This window comes from Hyaena hyaena, unplaced genomic scaffold (assembly GCF_003009895.1).
Source record: "Hyaena hyaena isolate Hyena2069 unplaced genomic scaffold, ASM300989v1 scaffold_330, whole genome shotgun sequence".
In the NCBI taxonomy this organism is placed as follows: Eukaryota; Metazoa; Chordata; class Mammalia; order Carnivora; family Hyaenidae; genus Hyaena; species Hyaena hyaena.
This window is the reverse complement of record NW_024080961.1, coordinates 1,071,103-1,091,730: the sequence shown is the minus strand read 5'-3', so window position 1 is coordinate 1,091,730 and position 20,628 is coordinate 1,071,103. Positions and strand designations below refer to the sequence as shown.

The 20,628-nt window shown below is 39.5% G+C and overlaps 1 protein-coding gene across 7 annotated transcripts in view; it reads left to right on the top strand.

Annotated features, from left to right (window-relative positions):
- Window positions 1–20,628, top strand: part of HIPK1 (homeodomain interacting protein kinase 1) — a 50,096-nt gene that overhangs the window by 22,297 nt on the left and 7,171 nt on the right. For 5 of the 7 annotated variants that reach the window (XM_039249069.1, XM_039249072.1, XM_039249068.1 and 2 more), the window contains exons 4-13: window positions 7,528–7,647; window positions 8,382–8,468; window positions 9,162–9,346; window positions 9,660–9,822; window positions 10,733–10,958; window positions 15,165–15,286; window positions 16,165–16,299; window positions 18,925–19,067; window positions 19,478–19,660; window positions 20,153–20,359. In XM_039249069.1, coding sequence (XP_039105000.1) covers window positions 7,528–7,647; window positions 8,382–8,468; window positions 9,162–9,346; window positions 9,660–9,822; window positions 10,733–10,958; window positions 15,165–15,286; window positions 16,165–16,299; window positions 18,925–19,067; window positions 19,478–19,660; window positions 20,153–20,359 — 1,571 coding nt within the window. The remainder of the gene's footprint in view (window positions 1–7,527; window positions 7,648–8,381; window positions 8,469–9,161; window positions 9,347–9,659; window positions 9,823–10,732; window positions 10,959–15,164; window positions 15,287–16,164; window positions 16,300–18,924; window positions 19,068–19,477; window positions 19,661–20,152; window positions 20,360–20,628) is intronic. The other 2 variants (XM_039249073.1, XM_039249071.1) reach the window with 1 other exon arrangement.

Here is a 20,628-nt window from a genome sequence, read left to right as displayed (position 1 = left end):
ACAAATTGGTACTGTAAATTTTCCTAGGAAGTGGAAACAAATAAAATTAGATTTAAAAGCTAAGGTACAACTGGGGCTTTTTAAAATAAAGACATAAACTGATAGTTTTGAGGATTTTTGCCCAGTGTGCATAGATGTGAAGCTGTGGGTGGTAAGAGGAAGTCATTTTTCCTATGCGGAATAAATAGGACTGCTGTTACAGAGCAGGATTGCAGATGGGTTATCTTGATGCATCTCTGGTTATACAAAGAGTTCTGTGGCAGGATCTCTGTTCTTCCAGCCAAGTTTCTTTAAAACAACTTTATTGAGATATACTTTGTATACCATATAAGCCAGCCATTTAAAGCATACAGCTCAGTGATTTTTATTCACAGAGTTGTGAACTGTTCCCATAAGCAGTTTTAGAACATTTTCATCCCTCTGTAATGAAACCCTGCATCTAATTAGCAGTCAGTGCCCATTCTCCCCTGACCCTTACCCTCTCCCACCCCTGGCAACCGCTAACCTACTTTCCGTCTCTGTAGATTTGCCTATTGTAATTGATCATCTTTATTACACACCGTGTGTAGTGTTTTGTGATGGGCTTCTTTTACTTACATGCTTTTCATGCATGCTGTAGTGTGTATCAGAATGTTGTTACTTTTTATGGCCGAATAATGTTCCATTTGTATATGTGTACATCACATTTTGTTTATCCATTTATGTTTTGATGCATATTGAGTTATCATCTTTTGGCTATTGTGAATAATGGTGCTGTGAACATTGGCATACAAGTATTTAAGTTCCTATTTTCAGATTTTGGGAGTATATAGCTGGAAGTGATTACTGGGGTATCTGGAAATTTTATGTTTAAACAAACTATTTTCCATAGCAGTATCATTTTGCATTCCTACTAGCAATACGCAGGGGTTCCAATTTCTGTACATCCTTGCCAACACTGCTTATTTTCCTTTTTTCTTTTAAAGGTAGCAGCCATCCTTATGAATGTGAAATGACAACACAGAGCCCCCTGAGGATTGATTCTGTCCCTTCTCTCTGTGCCCTTCCCCCACTCAAGGGTGCCCCAGGGGATACCTGGTTTATCTCCTCTAAGTCCATTGCCCATATTTGAATTGGGTTGTTTATGGTTGTTGACTTGTAGGAGTTTTTATATATTCTGAGTATTGATCCCTTATCAGATACATAATTTGCAAACCCTTTATCCCATTCCTTGGGGTTGCCTTTTTCACTTTGTCGATAGCATCGTTTGCACAAAAATTTTTAATTTTGATGAAGACCAGTTTGTTTTTCCTTCTGTTACTTGTATCATATCCAAGAAATCATTACCAAATCCAAAGTCATGAAGATTTTTCCTGTGTTTTCTTCTGAGAGTTTTATAGTTTTGTCTCTTGCATTTAGGTGTTTGAACCATTTTAAGTTGATTTTTTAACATAGAATAAAGCAAGGGTTCAATTTCAGTATTTTGCATGTGGATATTCATTTTTTCCAGCACCATTTGCTACAAGACTGTTATTTCTCTGTTAGATTGTCTTAGACTGTCCTTCTTAAAAAATCAGTTGAGGGGTTCCTGGGCGGCTCAGTCGGTTGAGTGCCCGACTTCGGCTCAGGTTATGATCTTACAGATCGTGGGTTCAAGCCCTGCGTCGGGCCCTATGCTAACAGCTAGCTCAGAGCCTGGAGCCTGTTTCAGGTTCTGTCTCCCTCTGTCTCTGACCCTCCCCTGCTCGTGCTGTCTCTCTCAGAAATAAATAAAACATTAAAAAAATTCAAAAATCATTTGACCATAAATACGATGATTTATTTCTGGACTGTCAATTCTGTTCCATTGATCTATATCTTGTATCTGTTTTTATGCAGGTACCACATTGTTTTGGTTACTGTAGCTTTGTAGTCAGTTTTGAAACCAGGAAGTGTGAGTCCTCTAACTTTATTCTTTTTCAAGATTGTTTTGCCTATTTGGGGTCCCTTGAGATTCCATATGAATTGTAGGATTTTTTTTTTTCCTGCAAAAAAGCCATTGGGTTTTTTCTTGGTTTTTGTTTTTTGTTGTTTTTTTTAAAATAATGAGTGTATTGAATCTCTGGAAAGTATTAGCATCTTAACAGTATTGTCTTCTGATCCGTAAATATGACCAGACTTTTTTAGGTTTTCTTTAGCAGCCTTTTGTAATACTCAGAATATAGGTTTTATATTTCTTTTTTATGCTCATTTATTTTGAGAGAGAAAAAATGCACACGTGTGTGCTTGTATGCATCCGAGTGAGCAGGGGAGGGGCAGAGAAGGAGAGGGAGACAGAGAATCTTAGGCAGGCTCTGTGTTGTCAGCACATAGAGCCTGACTCCGGGCTCAATCCCATAAACCACGAGATCATCTCCTGAGCTGAAATCAAGTGTCAAATGCTTAACTGGCTAAGCCACCCAGGCACGCCTACATTTCTGTTATTAAATTTATTTCTAAGTATTCTTTTTTTGTTTTGATGGCTATGGTGAATGTAATTGTTTTCTTAATTTTATTTTCAGATTGTTTCTAATGTGTGGAAATATAATGAATTTTGTAATTGGCCTTGTATTCTGCAAACTTGTTGAACCCTGTTATATTAATTTTCTTTCTTTCGTTCTTTCTTCCTTTCTTTCTTTCTTAAGGCTATTTATTTTTAATGAAGTAATCTCTGTGCCCAGCATTGGGCTTGAACTCATGACCGCAAAATCAAGAGTTGTATGCTTTACTGACTGAGCCAGCCAGGCACCCTTCTAATAGTTTTCTGATTGAACTTCTAGTTCTGATAGTTTTGTTGGAATCCTTACAATTTTCTAACTATAAGATCATGCCAACTACAAATAAAAATAGTTTTACATCTTCCTTTCCAATCTGGATTCCTTTTTTTTTTTTTCCTTGCCTAATTCCTTTGCGTTGAACCACTAATACAGTGCTGAATAGAAGTATAAGAGCAGACATCTTTGCCTTGTTCTAAATTTTAGGGGGAAAGTATTTAGTCTTTCACTATTAAGTATGAATATCCGCCGTGGATTTTTCATAAATACTAGAGCTGAGATTTTATAGCAAATGTTTGTGAGTCTTGAAATATTAATTAGTTAATAGCTTCAAATTTGTTGGAAGTGTTTTTTAATTGTTTAAAATAACAAATGACAATAATACTTTTTGTTTGCCTAAATGTAGGACTTTTGTTTTCTCTGTATTGTAAGCTATGTGAAAAGTAGTATCTGGATGATAGCTTCCCGGTCTACTTTCACAATGAAGCTTTTTCATTCAGTAATATTAACATTTTTAAGTGTTTTTATTATTTAAGTGCATTAGTATAGAAAAATTAGAAAGATGCCGTAAGCCAGGAGATAAAACTCTCTAGTAGTTCCACCCTTCAGAGGTAACCCTGTTAGGATTTGGCATATTTTGTGTTTATATGTTTATGAGCACCTACTTTGGACACTGGGGATACAATGCTGCATAAAACATTGTCCTTGCCCTCATGGAGGCTAGAATTTGGTGATGGGAGATAGTAAGTACGCAATTATATAATACATTTAGGAGCCCCTGGGTGGCTCAGTCAGTTAAGTGTCCATTTTCGGCTCAGGTCTTGATCTTGCAATCTATGAGTTCGAGGCCTGTGTTGGGCTTTGTGCTGACAGCTCAGAGCCTGGAGCCTGCTTCAGATTCTGTGTCTCCTTCTCTCTCTGCCTCTCCCCTGCTCGTGCTCTGTCTCTCTCTTTCAAAAGTAAATAAATGTTAAAAAAATATTTTTAATACTTATATGTATATAATAAATTATGTAATTATATAAATGTATAATATGTAAATACATAATGATTATTGTAATACGACCTCCTATTGCTACTACCCTACTCTAGGCTGTCTTCTTAACTTACCTGGGTTACTAGACAGTCTCCCTTTATCTATTCTGGCGTCTCTCCAGTTTTTTTACAATGTGATTTTTACAAAACACAGATTTGATCATGTTACTTCCCTGCTTTTCAGTGGGTTTTTATACTTTTAGAATAAAGGGCTAAATCCTTAATATGGCCTCTGCGCCCCTGCATGGGTTGTCTTTCCCCTTTCTCTCTCCTTCTCTAGGTTGATCTTACTCCATTTATCCTTGCTTTTCATGCTCTAGCACCATTGGCGCCATTTCAGTTCTGGTTAAGAATATGCTTCCTTCCAGCACAGGCCCTTGTACATAGTGTTCTCATAGTCTGGAATGTTCTGCACCACCCATTCATTTCATCTAGTCAGTGCCTACTCATTCATTAGCTCAAGTGTTACTTTCTCAAGGAAATTTTCCTCACCAGTCCCCATCTAACTCAGGTTCCTTTGTTATGTATTTTTATAGAAGCCTATGTCTTTTTTTCAGAGTGCCAATTCATACTGAAAGTTTGAATATTCAGTGTCTGTCTTCCTCTCTTGACTGCAAGGTCTATGGGAGCAGGAACCACGTCTGATTTTAAAATCACCAATGCCTGGCTCAATAAGTACTTACTAAAAGAATAAATGAATATATGTGCTATATATAGTTCTATTCTACATAGTAAACTTATGGATATAGAGGAGCATATATACTGTATTTGATAATATCTAGGACAAATGTGATTGAAAGATACACATTTTTCTGTACCTCTAAGGAAGAATGCTGCCAATTAAACCATGATAATTATCAGTTGTGGGGCACCAGGGTGGCATAGTCGGTTAAACATCCATCCTCGGCTCAGGTCATGGTCTCACAGTTTGTGAGTTCGAGCTCTGCGTGGGCTCTGTGCTTGACAGCTCAGAGGCTAGAACCTGCTCAGGTTCTGTGTCTCCCTCTCTCTCTGCCCCTCCCCTGCTCACACTCTGTCTCTCTCTCCCTCAAAATAAGTAAACTTTATAAAACAAGAGAAGACTTGATAATTAACAGTTGTAAGACATATCTTGATTTCAGAGATGTTAGTGTGAAAAAATATGCCTCTTAGAATCAGTGAAGTGTAATTTTTTTAAAGTGTGATTATTTAATTTGTAATCTGCTTTTTCTACTTATATTGTGAAATATCTTTACAGGTCAATAACTGTACTTCTTTGTTTTAAATGTCTGTGTAGTATTTTATTGCATAGGTTTTATCCTGGATTAAAAAAATTTTTTTCACCCTTTTTGTATGCAAAAGAAGTTCACATTTAAAATGCTCTTGGGACAGATGAATGGATCAAGAAGATGTGGTTTATCTATACCATGGAATACTACGTGGCAATGAGAAACAATGAAATCTGGCCATGTGTAGCAACATGGATGGACCTTGAGGGTGTTATGCTGAGCGAAATAAGTCAGGCAGAGAAGGACAAATATCATATGTTTGCACGTATAGGAGGATTAGGAGGAACTTGACGGAGGAACAAGGGGGAGAAGAAGGGTGGAAATGGTGGGGGAAAAGGAGAGAGGCAAACCATGAGAGACTCTTGAATGCTGACAAAAACTGAGGACTGATGGATGTGGGGGGTAGGGGGGATGGGCATGGAGAAGGGCACTTTGGGGATGAGCACTGAGTGTTATGTGGAAACTAATTTGACAATAAACTATTTGTAAAAAAAAAAAAAAAAGAAAAGAAAATGCTCTTGGGATGCCTAAGTGGCTCAGTCAGTTAAGTGTCCGACTTTGGCTCAGGTCATGATCTCATGGTCCATGAATTCAAACCCCCCGTCAGGCTCTGTGCTGATAGCTCAGAGCCTGGAGCCTGCTTTGGATTCTGTGTCTCCCTCTCTCTTTGCCCATCCCCCACTCATACTCTCTCTGTCTCTCTCAAAAATAAATGAACATTAAAAAAATTTTTTTAATGTCCTTATCTACATTAAAGTTTGTTTTTCTGTCTTGCTAATGCTGTGTTAGCTTCCCGTTACATAGCTCCCATAGATTTAAAAGTCATATCCTGCTGTTGTTTGATAGCAGGTCAGATTTGGCCTATATGGGGGCGCCTGGGTGGCTTAGTCGGTTGAGCGTCCAACTTTCGCTTAGGTCATGATCTCGCGGTTCGTGGGTTCGAGCCCCACGTCAGGCTCTGTGCTGACTGCCAGCTCAGAGCCTGGAGCCTGTTTCAGTCTGTGACTCCCTCTCTCTCTGGTCCTCCCCTGCTCACGCTGTCTCTCTCTCTCTCTCTCTCCTAGAAAAAAAAAAAAAAAGATTTGGCCTATACACCATAGTTTCTTGACCTCTGCTTTACACTGTTAAAAAATTGATAAGGATCCCCAAGAGCTCTGGGTAGTTTATATTTACTAGTATATAGGCATTAGAAATTAAAACTGAAGGTTTTTAGAGGGAGATGTGGGAAGTAAGATTTATTTCCTCGCTTACAAGTTTCTAATTTCATCTTAAGTATAGCCATTCAAATATGGAAAAGGTGGTAAAAAAAAAATTGCCTCTTGTGACACTCTCAGTAGTGGAGAGAAAAGCAAATCATCTCTTCTGTTGCTTTCTTGCGTTGTGAGAATTGTGGAAGCAAACAAATGTGAACAATAAAACTGGGAAATTTTTAAAACATGAGTATATATAAGCATGTTTCATTACCCATCAGTGCAGTGACAGCATCATACATCCTCTCTAGAAGTCTCCACTCTACAATCATAAGAAGGGAATGAAAGGCAGATTTCTTCTCAGTATTATTTTTAAAATAGGTTTTTCTTCTTGGGCTCCCTGAAATGATCTTGGGGACCCGCAGGGGGTCTCCAGACAAGACTTTGAAAACTGCTGGCCTCGTTCATAGTAGGTGTTCAGTAAATGTTGGTTGAGTGGCCACAGTGCCTGTCCCCTCGTGATATAGGGACAGAGAAGCTAAAAGAAGGATCTAACTTTATGGTGTGAGAGAGAAGCTCTTGGGCAGTTTAGAATCGGGACAACTGACAGGAACTAGAGTAGCCAAGAAAGAAATTATGAAAATGTTTTCCAAATCTTTTAAATTTGATAATGTATCAACAAAGAAAACAAACAAACAAAAAAAATCCCATTGGTGATCCATTGAATAGTTTGTTGAAAATAATTCTCTTCTGTCCTAGAAATCTGATGTTTTCTGAACTTTGTATCAGAAGTCAATAAAAAAGCAAAAATGGTGGGGCATCTGGGTGGCTCAGTTAAGCATCTGACTCTTGGTTTTAGCTCAGGTCATGATCTCACGGTTTTGTGGGTTTGAGCCCTGCGTTGGGCTCTGCTTTGGCGGCACGGAGCCTGCTTGGGATTTCTCTCCCTCTCTCTCTACTCCTCCCCCACTCGGGTTGTCTCTGTCTCTTTCAAAATAAATAAAAAAACTTTTTTAAAAAAGCAAAAATGGTTACAAACAAAATTTTCAAAACTGAATTTTCCTTGTAAATGACTTGTAATAACATGGCAATAACTGAGTAAATATTTGGGGATTACCTGTGAGTGGGTTAGCATGTTTATGTATTTGCAGGTAGATTTCATTCGTATCGATTTGACTGGAGCAATAGTGTCTTAGTGTAAAAGGTTTTAATAGTTTCCCCTTTTCACTCCAAATCAATGTTTTAATGATTTTGCTGTTTCAGATTCGTTACATTTCACAAACACAAGGCCTGCCCGCTGAATACCTTCTCAGTGCTGGGACAAAAACAACCAGGTTTTTCAACAGAGATCCTAATTTGGGGTATCCGCTGTGGAGGCTTAAGGTCTGTCCCCTCTACTATCCTGTGCATTCCCGTACTCCTCACCCCCGACTTTTTAGTTATTTAGGGAAATGGGGTGGTGGTGGGAATGTATGTGTGCAGGAGGAAGTACTTGGGAAAATGATTTCACTGTACCCTTTGACTTGATCCTTGGTTAAAAAATAAACTGAATGCCTGTTGAGTTGTCTAAGGTTATTTTGCGAATATGAACCAGCAGCCGAGAAGGGATGTAGAGAATAGTGCTCACTGTTGAGTCACAGGAAGAAGTAGAGTAACTTAGCAATGACTGTTTTTAGAGAGCCCTCAGGGAATGTGGGAAAACGTAATTTTCTAACTCCCCACGTGAAGCCCTTGCGTATTTTCTTCAACCAAATACCTGTTTTTTCCTTCTGAGCCTATTCCTTTAACTTGAGAGATCTCTGGGTAATTTGAGTAACCCTGTGAGTCTCTGCCTCTGAGCATTTGAAGTATTATTTCATTTGAAAGTATAATGCGCCTCCTATGACACCCTCAGGAACAGCGCTGCACCCTTGTTTCCACACTGCAGTTAGCACTGGTGAAGGGGCGGAGAGGTCCAGGTGCCGACTCCCCACCAGGTTTTTGGGGTGTTAATTGCTTTCGTGTTCGGTGTCTCTGGTGGGCTGGGTGACAGTACTTGTCTCTTTGTCTTCTGGCTTTAATTTAGAACAAAATGTGAGAATAATATACAGAGGAAATTTTAAAAATCTATTTTATAGACACCAGAAGAACATGAATTGGAGACTGGAATCAAATCAAAGGAAGCTCGAAAGTACATTTTTAATTGTTTAGATGACATGGCTCAGGTGAGTATAGAAAATTTCAGGAAGCCAGACGTTTATGTATTTCTTTAATCAGAGACACACTTCTGTTGATTAATTGTATTAAAGATAGAGTCAATCTGTTATCTTCTAGTATGTTTTCATTTTTTAGAGAAAAAAGTTCATTAACATTCTGCCGTGTATTAAAAGAACGCTGAATTTTAACCAAGGACACTTTTAAAATTATTTCTCCTTTGCTTTTGCTCTAACTGGTCTTGTTGCCTGTCAGTATTTTGAAATACTGTTTCTGAAGGTTTCTTTCCTATCCATGTTGTCTGTTAAACCCATACTTACATAAGAGCTAAATTTTATTGAGCACTTACTGTGTTCCGGTCTCTGTTTAAACACTTTATACTTTATTATGTCATTTAGTCTTTTCAACTATAGAAACTTTTATATTTAAGTAATAATAATCACTTTTGCTTAACTTGTTTGTCCAAAGTTTGAATGAAAAGACTTCATTCAGCTTTATCGTACCAACAGACTCTACCAAACTGAAGATTTTAATTAGCATGAGAAGAGCTTCCACTTGTGAAAATGATTATAGTGTAATAAAAAGGATTTCCTCAGGTTTCTCTCTTAGATCTGTATCTTTCTATCTATCTATCATGCAGATGGTTAGTGTCAGCATTAAAGATTAAGTGATGAAGTATAATGTTTCTAAATTTTCCTTCGAAGGTGAATATGTCCACAGACCTAGAGGGAACAGACATGTTGGCAGAGAAGGCGGATCGAAGAGAATACATTGATCTGCTAAAAAAAATGCTAACGATTGATGCAGATAAGAGAATTACTCCCCTGAAAACTCTTAACCATCAGTTTGTGACAATGACTCACCTTTTGGATTTTCCACATAGCAATCAGTGAGTATGGTCTGGGGCATTTGCCCTGATGCAGCTCTGTGTTGAGTTACCATCTTATACCTTAAATGGAATGATCATATGTGAGCGGCAGCCCTGGTACTTGCATATTTGACTCACTGATGCTTTCCTTTCTCATTGAAAAATCATGAGATTAAAAATAAGAAGTATGATTTTTCTCTTTATGGTTATAAAAACTCTTCATTTTATCTAAATATACTTGGGTAAAAATGTTGATCCATATTCGCCTTGAGTTATTTGTTATCTGTTTAAATCTCAGCATTCGTTTTACTGATTCTTTAATCTCTTTTTTCAGTGTTAAGTCTTGTTTTCAGAACATGGAGATCTGCAAGCGGAGGGTTCACATGTATGATACAGTGAGTCAGATCAAGAGTCCCTTCACTACGCACGTTGCCCCAAATACAAGCACAAATCTAACCATGAGCTTCAGCAACCAGCTTAATACAGTGCACAATCAGGTATTCAGTAAATGGTTTTGGAAACTCAGACCTACGAGGGGTAGAGACTAGTCAGAGTACAGGTTGAGATGAAGAAACCAGTCTTTGCTTTGGTGATTTATTGCTTCTTACGAATTTCTACTTGGCAAAAGTGACGGAAGACAGGGTAGACTGATAATACCTACCAGTCACGTATTGCCGAAAATCAAATACACAGGCCTCATCCAGGCCCTCATAGTAGTCCCATAAACGGACCCTAGCTGTTGTACTGCTTACTGCTGTTAGTTGTACTGACTGTAGCCAGATGACCCTCTTTCTCTCTGTTGGAAAGATTTGATATGTCTCATTACATGTGTCGAAGCTTGTTTCCAATCATTTGTTTCTATGCTGCACATTAGAGCCTCAGAACGTATTCATCTTGTAATTGCAAGTTTGTACCCTTTGACCTTTCACCCATTTTCTCTCCTACCTTACTGTCCTGTTCCTGGTAATCACCAGTCTACTCACTGTTTGTATGAGTTCAGTTTGGAGTTTCCAATAATTAACAGTGGTTTTGCATTCATTTGCCAGATGGTGATATTTACATTTGTTATTGAAGATGTAAGCTTCCTAATTTCTTAGCTAGCTCTACTTTTAAAATGAGATTTGGTGGTATCTCACATCCAGCAACTTTTTGTACAGAAAGAAGGAATCGAGGTTTATACAGCCTCAGTTGGTACGGGACCATTTTTTTATTCTTTGTTTTCTTAGTCAACCTTACAATATACCTTACATTTAGAGATTGGAAAATTTTCTTAAGCAGAGAGTTATTTCAAAGATGGTTAATATTTTAAAACTTGGTTTTAAGTTTTTCTGGATAGATTCTGCGTGTGTAAAAATATTGTCATTTCCACTTGATACCAGTGTACAGCTGTACTCCTTTTGTTCTTAGGCCAGTGTTCTAGCTTCCAGTTCTACTGCAGCAGCTGCTACTCTTTCTCTGGCTAATTCAGATGTCTCCCTGCTGAACTACCAGTCGGCTCTGTACCCATCATCTGCCGCAGCAGTTCCTGGAGTTGCCCAGCAGGGTGTCTCCCTGCAGCCTGGAACCACCCAGATTTGCACTCAGACAGATCCATTCCAGCAGACATTTATAGTATGTCCACCTGCTTTTCAGAGTAAGTAGGGGAAACTGTTATATCAAACTCACAGATCTTGCTTTAGGCACTTCCTTATTAGGTATCTAGTTGTTTAGTTTTGATCTCTGACAAGTTTAAACTGTGTCTCAGACTATGAAGATAACTGAGATTAACCAAGTGTGTTTACCCATTTTACATTGGTTATTTATCTAGCCATGATACTATCTGACACAGTACGGGAGTTCACCTAACATTTTCTTATTCGAACTGCCCTGATACCAATTTCTTGCCCACTGAGACCTTGTACCAATGTCCTATATCTTGTATAAGCCTGTATCTCTCCATATGCAGGAAATATTAAGCTTCAAGAAATTTGTTGTAAACGGAAGTTCTGTATGGAGCCTTATGTCCTGTATCATTCCATTATTAAACAAAATTAGCATTCCAAATAAAATACAGTTTTATTCTAAAATGTAGAGATTATGTTTAAGAATGTGGAAACCTTGTGAGTTACATTTAGAAATAAAGACCGTTATTTATTGAATTGAAAAATCCTACAAGCAGAGGTAGTTGTGTGGGGAATGCAGTAAGATTATCTGCCTCAGCTTATGAATCCTACTGTTCCTGTAGACTCCTACCAACAGAGGAACGGAATAGCTGGAGAAGGAGGCTCTGACCCCATGTGTCGCAATAAGATTTGAATTTTCACATTCCCATCCTTCCTCATTTTTTTTCCATTGTTCTGTAATTCAGTCTGTTCAGTTCCTTTTTTTCTGAAATATGGGAAATGTGTTTATTGAGCTGGTGAGCCATTTAAAAGGTCAAATTATTTTAGGGATATTTTCTGACGACACACTTGATTTTCCCAGCAGAAAGTCAGGTTTATACCCTGTGGAAATAAACCAGGATTTAGGCTTCTTATAGCACTTTACATAGAAGTAGATAGCATTTTTATCTTCTTACTTCAGTTACTTACTGACTGTGACTCTCTTGTTTGTTTGGTTTCTGACAGAGTCGGAGCGAGCAGAAGGAAAAGAGGGGCTGGGGGAGACTGAGAGATTACCGGGAGCACAGGAGAGCAGTAGCGAAGTAAACCAGGGAGAAACCACAGGGAGAGCGGGGGAGCAGATTCGAAACCCGTAAATGCAAATTTAGCCTAACTTACCAAATTATTTTCTCCGTATGTTGCATAGTAGTAAATTCTGTACTTTGGGTTGTCATATGTTGAGTGTTTCTTCTACTGAATTTAGAAAACTAGTCACCCTCCTCCCCCTCATCGTTTCCAAAGTGAATCTCATGGGAACGGTTTTCAGATGTGGGACTCCAAAGTTCTCTGCTGCTTCTCAGATGATATTCATGAGATGAGGCAGAACTTCTTAGTTCCTTTAACAAAATTAAATGTAAACTGGGTGTGGAGGGGAGAAGTGGTATAACTCTTTTTGAGGTAATTAGATAAGTATAAGCTTTAGAATTTTATTTTCTATTTAGAAAGTCTAAATAATCTGAGGAGCTAGGTAGAGCAAATTACAAAATTTCCAAATAAAACGGTTTTTAAATTAAGGTAATGAGGATGATGATAGCTGATATGTATCACCACATAGTGTTCTGACTGCTTCTATATGTATGAATTCATCCTCACAAACAACCCTAGGAAGTGACCCAGTGTCATTATGTCCCCTTATACATCTGCCTAAAGACTTAATATCTAGTTTGTGGTGGAATTGTGATTTGAACCCAGGTGGTGAGGTTCGTAGCTTCTGCATTTTGAAATATTCTGTACCACCTCTCAGTATTTAAACTCCGCTGCTAAGAGTTGTCTGTTGATTTGCAGCCCAGCAGTCCTGTATTCCTAGTTCCTCCTTTCCTTTTACCATCTGCTTTTCTGTAAGATGCTATACCTGGAGGAAAACAAACCATAATCAATTAGACAGTTTTACTCTTCCTTCCATACTTCCATGGATTTTTATTTAACATGTATTCATCAAAAACAAAAACAAAACTAATCATTTCTTAGCTCAGGGTTCAGGGAGAACCTTCCAAAAGAGTTAACCTCTTGGCAATTCATTGTTTCCACTTGTAGTTTCCTGAAGAAGCTAGTTTTAAACAGGCTTAACTGCTGTGGTTTAACCTAAATTACAATAACAATCTGCTACTTACTTAGTTACATTTGTAGGTCAGTACTATAAATATTACTTCCTGTACTATTCCTGTGGATCAAAATAGAGCTACTGTTTTGCTCAGTGGTAACTATTATTCTGTAATTTTGTCCCCTTTTACTTCAATATCCTGGAACTCCTAGGTTAATTAATGTCGTGAACATTTCTTCCTAAATTTTACCTCCTTTGTTCCTGCCCATTTGTAGGAGGTCTATGACAAAAATGTCTTGTAGCTGGCCGTGTGTCTTGGGAATTTAGACAAAAATTTTGATGTTGCTTAGCTTTCATATTAGATAGTATAGCCTTATAAAGAATGACTGGCAAATTTTTTAATCCGGATGTCTGGATTTGTTACCTTTTATTTTTATGTAAGTAGCACTTTTAAAAAAATTATTGTTTTCTTTTTAAACTTTTTTTTAATGTTTTATTTATTTCTGAGAGAGAGAGGGAGACACAGAATCCGAAACAGGCTCTAGGCTCTGAGCTAGCTGTCAGCACAGAGCCCGACGTGGGACTCAAACCCACGAACCATGAGATCATGACTTGAGCCGAAGTCGGATGCTTAACCGACTGAGCCACCCAGGCGCCCCCCAAAAAATTATTGTTAAGAGTGTTTTAATTCTGATTTTACTAGTCTTTCTTACTTTGTGTATTCCTGGATTGTGTTTTCCAGCGTGAGATCTTCCTAGATCTTAAATCACTGAAGTGGAAAACTGAAAGACTTTCTGAAAACGACAGTATTAGAGTTTAGGAGTTATGCTCATTTGGCATCTCCATAACAATTTTCAGAGAAATTAGTTAGCAATAGCTTGGAAAATGTCACTGAAGAAGATCTCTAATTAAAATAAAATGTTTATGTCCCCACCTAACAAAAGTACAAGAATTAGTGAATTAGAGAAATTTCCATTAGTGGGTAATAGAAACTTAAATTCTCCACATTGCAGGTTTTGATAAGGCAGGTTTAAAAAAAAATCTTTTTTTTAATGTTTGTTTATTTTTGAAGGAGAGAGAGAGACAGAACATGAGCAGGGGAAGAGAAGAGAGAGAGGGAGACACAGATTCCGCAGCAGGCTCCAAGCTCTGAGCTGTCAACACAGAGCCTGACATGGGGCTCAAACTCACCAACTGTGAGATCATGGCCTGAGCTGAAGTCGGATACTTAACCAACCCAGGCAGACAGGGCAGGTTTAAAAGAAAGCTTTGAAGTCTCTCTTCTCAACACTTGGCAAGAAGGAGAAATATCTTTTCCCCCGAATGAGAAATTCTAATATGTAGGAAGCATTTATTCAGCATTTGTGCTCAGAGCATAATAAATAAAAAGATAAACGAGCTATGGTCACTGTTTTAAAGGTAGCAAAAAGTTCTTGATTTTCTTACTTCTCCATAGTTAGTTACAAAAGAGCCTTATTAGAAGGCTGTCAATAGCAAAAGTAGATTTCTAGAATAAGTAGAAAAAAGTAAACCAAAAGCATCTCCTTTTAAAATATTTTTATCCTGGGTTGTAATTTCTTCAGTTCACATACCAGTTAAAGATAAAATGTATAAGTAACTTGTGAACTGGGTTATAATTTTTTGAGGAATAAGGTAAAACATCTTAAAATATTCTGAAAGGGTAACTTAGGTGATAAATTATTGAGCTCTTCATAATTAAGCAAAAGTTACAATTGTATTCAAGCCTTGGCTTTTAATAAATTACATTTTAAAAACACAAGTTTTTTTCCTCCCCCAGTGAATTAAAAGGTGAATGTAAGTTAATAAGTGAAGGTTTTTGTTGCTTTTGCCTGTGCTCTTAATGGGAATGGGGTGAGTGTTGTAAGTGTTGTAGGGTAAACGGTTTTCAGAAGTCCCTTAAACCGTCTGTTCTTGTCTCAAACATCTTTCCGTTAATTTAACCTGAAGGGAGCCAAACCAGTCCCCCTTCTCCTAACTTCCGAGACTTCTGTGAAAGTCCTTTGTCTTAAGTGTCTAGAACCAACCTGGGTGACGGATTCTTTGAACAGAAAAGCTAAAAACAAACCAACAAAAACCCCTAAACGAACAATACCACAGACCCGGCAAAGCGGTGTAACTGTGGCGCTGTTTTCTCCAGCTGGCCTGCAAGCAACGACGAAGCATTCTGGATTCCCTGTGAGGATGGATAACGCTGTGCCCATCGTGCCCCAGGCACCAGCCGCCCAGCCGCTGCAGATCCAGTCAGGAGTCCTTACGCAGGTAAAAGCCACAGCCACCCGGATACTCAGTATCGCTGAAGGGCTACTGAGAATCCGATATTTTATCCTACGAGGTGGTATTCGCTTTGACTGTGAGATCTTTCTTGGTCACGATTCAGTGGACATCAAAGGAAACCTCTGTAAGAGAATGCTTCCTCAGACCTCACGCTATTGTAGCCCTGCTAGTGTCTTCCTTAGACTTAGGTGGACAGCTACCCAGACCTCGGGAAACCATGCTGAGTAAACTCACTCCGATTTTGTGGGATGCAGTTCACTTTTTGTACGTATGTAGCAATATTTTGATTCTAAAGATAAAGAGTTCCCCTTTGGTTCCCTTTAGTGCCCCCTTTGCTCACTCTTTCCGAGTCACATCATGGTGGAGAGGCTGGATCATATCAGGATGCCTCTTGGAGTATTACAAGTCCTTCATTCTGTGTGGTTAACCGACTGGGCTGTAGAAGGCCTCAGTCTGGGCAAGGAAATCATGAAATATTTATATAAGCAACAGAGGTTATATTTTCACTTTTCTGTGTGTAAATGTTTGTGGCCCATGTCACACAGGACGTTTGGAAGCCCCAAACCCTTACTTTGTGAGTTGGAAGAAGAGGAATTCTTAGTACACACCTTTGTGAACTGAGTTTTACCCAATCCTCTGAATCTGGCCCAAGAAGGATTCGTAAACTTGACTGCTTTAGGCCACTGACATTTGACCTAGTGGGCTGCTGAGCAGAGCTGCAGGGAGAGCTGTTTGTACACGCCTTTGAGGTGATGTGAGATGACCACTTGTCGGTAATGCCTTGGGGGGAGGTGAGAACCCTTCTGAATCCAGATAACCTGCCTCCGTGTTTGTTTCACTCACCTGCCTAATCTACGTTTCAGGGAAGCTGTACACCACTAATGGTAGCAACTCTTCACCCTCAAGTAGCCACCATCACACCGCAGTACGCGGTGCCCTTTACTCTGAGCTGCGCAGCCGGCCGGCCGGCGCTGGTTGAACAGACTGCCGCTGTACTGGTAATTCCCCTCGCTTGATTGTGTTACTAACGGAGTTTCTTTGGTTTCTTTCTTTTTTATTTTTTTCCTGTTTGTTTTTGTTCTGTTTTCTTCTGGTTTTCCCATTTTTCAAAACAAAACAAAAAAAAAGTTTTTTTTAACTTGGTCTCTGCAGAAGGCATGGAAGCATGTGCCGTCTTGTGGCTGTGTTCTTGCTACATCTTTAATGTCTCCTCGTTTTCCTCCCCAACATTCGCAGAAGCACTGTTTCACTCTGATACTCAGTGGGGCTCTGTGAGGAGCCAGGTCCCTTTATTCTCCCCTGCCAGCCTAGTGCGATAAAAGCTCTTCACGTAGCCTCAGAAGAGCTTCAACACTTACTGCTTTCCGCCCTTTTACCCTCTGATCCCCAAGAATGAAGGAAATGGCCTTTAGTTTGGCTCGGCTACAGGTATCCGGATGGCCAAAATTTGAACTCCTTGGCAAGTTAGCTTCCTTCTTCATTTGCTATTTTAAGCTTCTAAAACTTTTGTGCATGTAGGAATGTTTAAGATGCTCTTAATTTATTGCTTTACCGGTTGATGTTAACTTAACTTCTATGAACGTATGAAGATAACTCTTTCTGCCACTCACGATCTGTGGCAGCTGATATCTTCCGTTTAAAGGTGTCCCCTTCAGAATCTTTTTATCGTATTTCATTTGTTGGTTGAGGTTAAAGGTGAGCTCATTTTTGGGGGTTTATGGAGAAATTGATTACTTTACAAATAGGTCTTTATACAAAGGCAAAAATATGGCTGAAAAACTTTATGCAAATACAATATCTTTGTTACTAAAAGTCCTGGGGAAAGGTGATTAAATACAGCAGCAAATGTAGTAGTGTGGGGCTTAGAGCTAGGAAAAACAAATAGGACTTCGAGGTGTATTTCAGGATTTGTAAACTTCAGAGTGATCTTCGGATGTGTTTTGGTTTATTTGGGGGAGTTGGAATTGTTTATTGGACATCCAGCATTTCATTATTTGAAATTTAAAAGTAGGTAAGCTTTTGAAAAACCGTATTGATACTCTTGAACACTGATATCTATATCTTTCAAAGAGGCTTTAAATTTCCTTTGTCGTTTCTCAAGGATTCATGTGAGCGTAAACACTTCCAGAAACACACTTTGGTTGTTGGAGTTTGTTTGGCTTTTAGTTTAAAAGTCTTTGTCACCTCCAGATGAATTATATATCATAAGCATAAAACCTGAGTGCAAGGGAGTTAGCTATATTTCCAACTTGATTGATCCAAGCCACTGATTTTAATTTGCTCACCTATAGCTTTGAGAATGTCAGTTGATACTTCTTTGCTGCTTCTCTTAAGTTTGCACTAGTCATTTGCTAAGCTTTGCATATTTTTGTTCTTCCTCTGTCAAAACAGTTCGTCGCTTGGAACGCCAGATTTCTGCCTCACGTTGGAATGTTATTTCTTGCTCTGTATTAAACTACATCCTTTGTCTTGTGCAGGTGTTGGCTTATGGAAAGACGCATGGTGTGACTTAACATACTTCTCTTATTTTTTGTTTTGTTTTATTTTGTTTTAAATTCTGCTTATGGTAGCAGTCGTGTTTGCAGTTTCTCTGCTTTGAAGGCTTCTTGTTTGGAACCGGTATTTGTAACAAGTGGATCTGTTACTTGCAGAAATATTTTTAAAACAGTGTGTTGATGGCCTTGCAGTTTGAAATTCAAGAAAAGAACCATATGTACCCAAGCATTGTAGGTGATTGTTCTGTAGAATTTGAGTTTAAAAAGGAAACTTTCAAATCTGTTCCCATTTTTTCATAAAATGCCAGAATTTCTGCAAGAAGTTCAGAAAACATATTTGTTGCTGTCTATGGCAAGTGCTTGTTAAAAACTAGAAAATGATGTATTTTCTTGTAGTGATTAGTTTTTATGTGACGTATGTTTCTACAGATGATACATTAAACAGTATATTTGAGGTAACTATTAAGGACAGAATATGGTGCTCTCTGCATCTGTTTCATAAATATTTTAATTACTGCCTTATTTAATTCTATCACGTGGCTATATATGATGAAGTTAGCTTTCTTTTGCCGGCATAAGCTTGTTTGCCAAAGGATTTTGGCCTTTGGTCATCCACATCTGGCTCCATTTTCCAAGTTCTACCCATTTAAAAAGGCACAATTCTCCCCTTTGTTTTATGGGTTGAACTGACCTCATGTCTTAACTGATTGGCACTTAAAATTTTAAATTCTTATTTTTAATCTCAAGGGAGCTGTCTTAGCTCTTTCGAGGGATATTTTTAGAATCGTTGCAAAAATGACACTCTATCATTTAACCAGAGCTTCTCTCTGAACTCTTGGACTCCTTTGCTCTACAGTATAATAGAAGCTCCTAACCACAGGGATCCTCTTTTCTTTAATACCCTGGTGGTCATGTTACCGAGGTGGCTGAGAGAAAGCAGCATGCTCTCTTTCCCTGTTCATAAGACTTGCAACCTTGAGCCCCTCTGACTTTTCTTTTTTGATCTCTGCAAGTTAACAGTCTACAAGCAACTTCTTTTAAGATAGGAATTTTTCTTTCATCTGAAAAACAAAGGAAAAAGCCAAGAATGAGTCAAGTCGGGATCTTTTTGTGTGTGTTTCCTTACAGCAGGCTTGGCCTGGAGGAACCCAACAAATTCTCCTGCCTTCAACTTGGCAACAGTTGCCTGGGGTAGCTCTACACAACTCTGTCCAGCCCACAGCGGTGATTCCAGAGGCCATGGGCAGTGGCCAGCAGCTCACAGACTGGAGGCAAGTATCCCGTGTTCCTCTCTGGGGTGTTTGCAAGGGCAGATCCCTTAGGGCATCAAGCAGGACTGCTTGATGACGACTGGGAAGAAGATAAAGGAGAGATGTATCTCTGCTTCAGATTCTTTAGGAAAAGAGCCCTGTTAGGGCTCGGAGATGGGAGAATGAGAAAAGTCTGAATGCCGGAAAACAGTAGGTTCCGAGGTCAGGAATCATCTACTCCAGATTTAAAGAAAGTCTTACGCAATAGGAAGCCATACAGTGAGAACGCATAGCCTTGTAATCCAGGAACCCAATTTAAAAAATAGAATGCAGCTCTATGTGGTTGTTTTAATTGCTGTTAATGCCTACTGAGTCCTAATTTCCCAGGGATTCAGGCGTTCAGTCTTCTGCGTTTCTTTCTGTCGCTGCAGGGGCGCCCACTCTCACGGCAGCCAGTACGGCGCTATCATGCAGCAGCCGTCCTTGCTGACCAACCACGTGACGCTGGCCGCTGCTCAGCCCCTGAATGTCGGCGTTGCCCATGTCGTCAGACAGCAGCAATCTAGTTCCCTCCCTTCAAAGAAGAATAAGCAGTCTGCTCCAGTCTCCTCAAAGTAAGTGTGCGTGAGGGCTGGTAGTCAAAATGGCCTTTGTGAGAGAGCTGTTGCCAGCATGGCAGGTGCCGTGGCATAGACGCTCGCGGTGGGAAGCGGCAGGTAGCCTCCAGCCTGTGGCCGCGCTGACCTGTCCCCTTGGCCACGCATACCAGGTGTGTCCTGGTTGTGCAGTTCCTCTCTGCCGCCACTCTGCGTCTGTGCCTCCTTCGTGTCGCCGTTGTTGTTTGTCTGCCCACTTGACAGGGTGAAATTTAACCATGGAGTAGAGGGCATACACGAAAATCATGTTGGATTTTAGGTTTGTTGTCCCTGGAAATCCTGGCTGGGGTGATTAGTTTATTTTTTATTAGAACTTATGTAGTTAAGTTTATTGGCTTAATGATTAGGCAAAAAGGAATCACAAAGCAAGCTGGAAAGAGTTCTAGGGAAAAGATGGGTAGTCTTGGGGGCCAAGAACTGAGCAGTCTCTCTTGTGACCTTTTTCTCCAGGTCCTCTCTGGATGTCCTGCCTTCTCAAGTCTATTCTCTGGTTGGGAGCAGTCCCCTCCGTACCACCTCTTCTTATAACTCCCTAGTTCCCGTCTCAGACCAGCATCAGCCAATCGTCATTCCAGATACCCCCAGCCCTCCTGTGAGTGTCATCACCATCCGCAGTGACACGGATGAAGAAGAGGACAACAAGTATAAGCCCAGTAGGTAAGAAGCGCAGGGGAGCGGCCACTGAGGCTCCTACCCTAAGTCTCGCAGCTTCAGGCAAGTGGTCTGGTTTGGGCCTTTGAAAGGAAGGACTGAAAAAAAGGTATTTGGAAGCATGGCCTTGGACGCATGAGTCAGAACAGTCCAGTCTCCATAACTGAGCATCATGTTAAACCAGTCTTCCAGGCTATGTTAGCTGGAAGGTAGATATGAAGTTGCTTCATATTCAGCTCCTCTGGGGTGGAAGGCACATTATACCACAGACATGA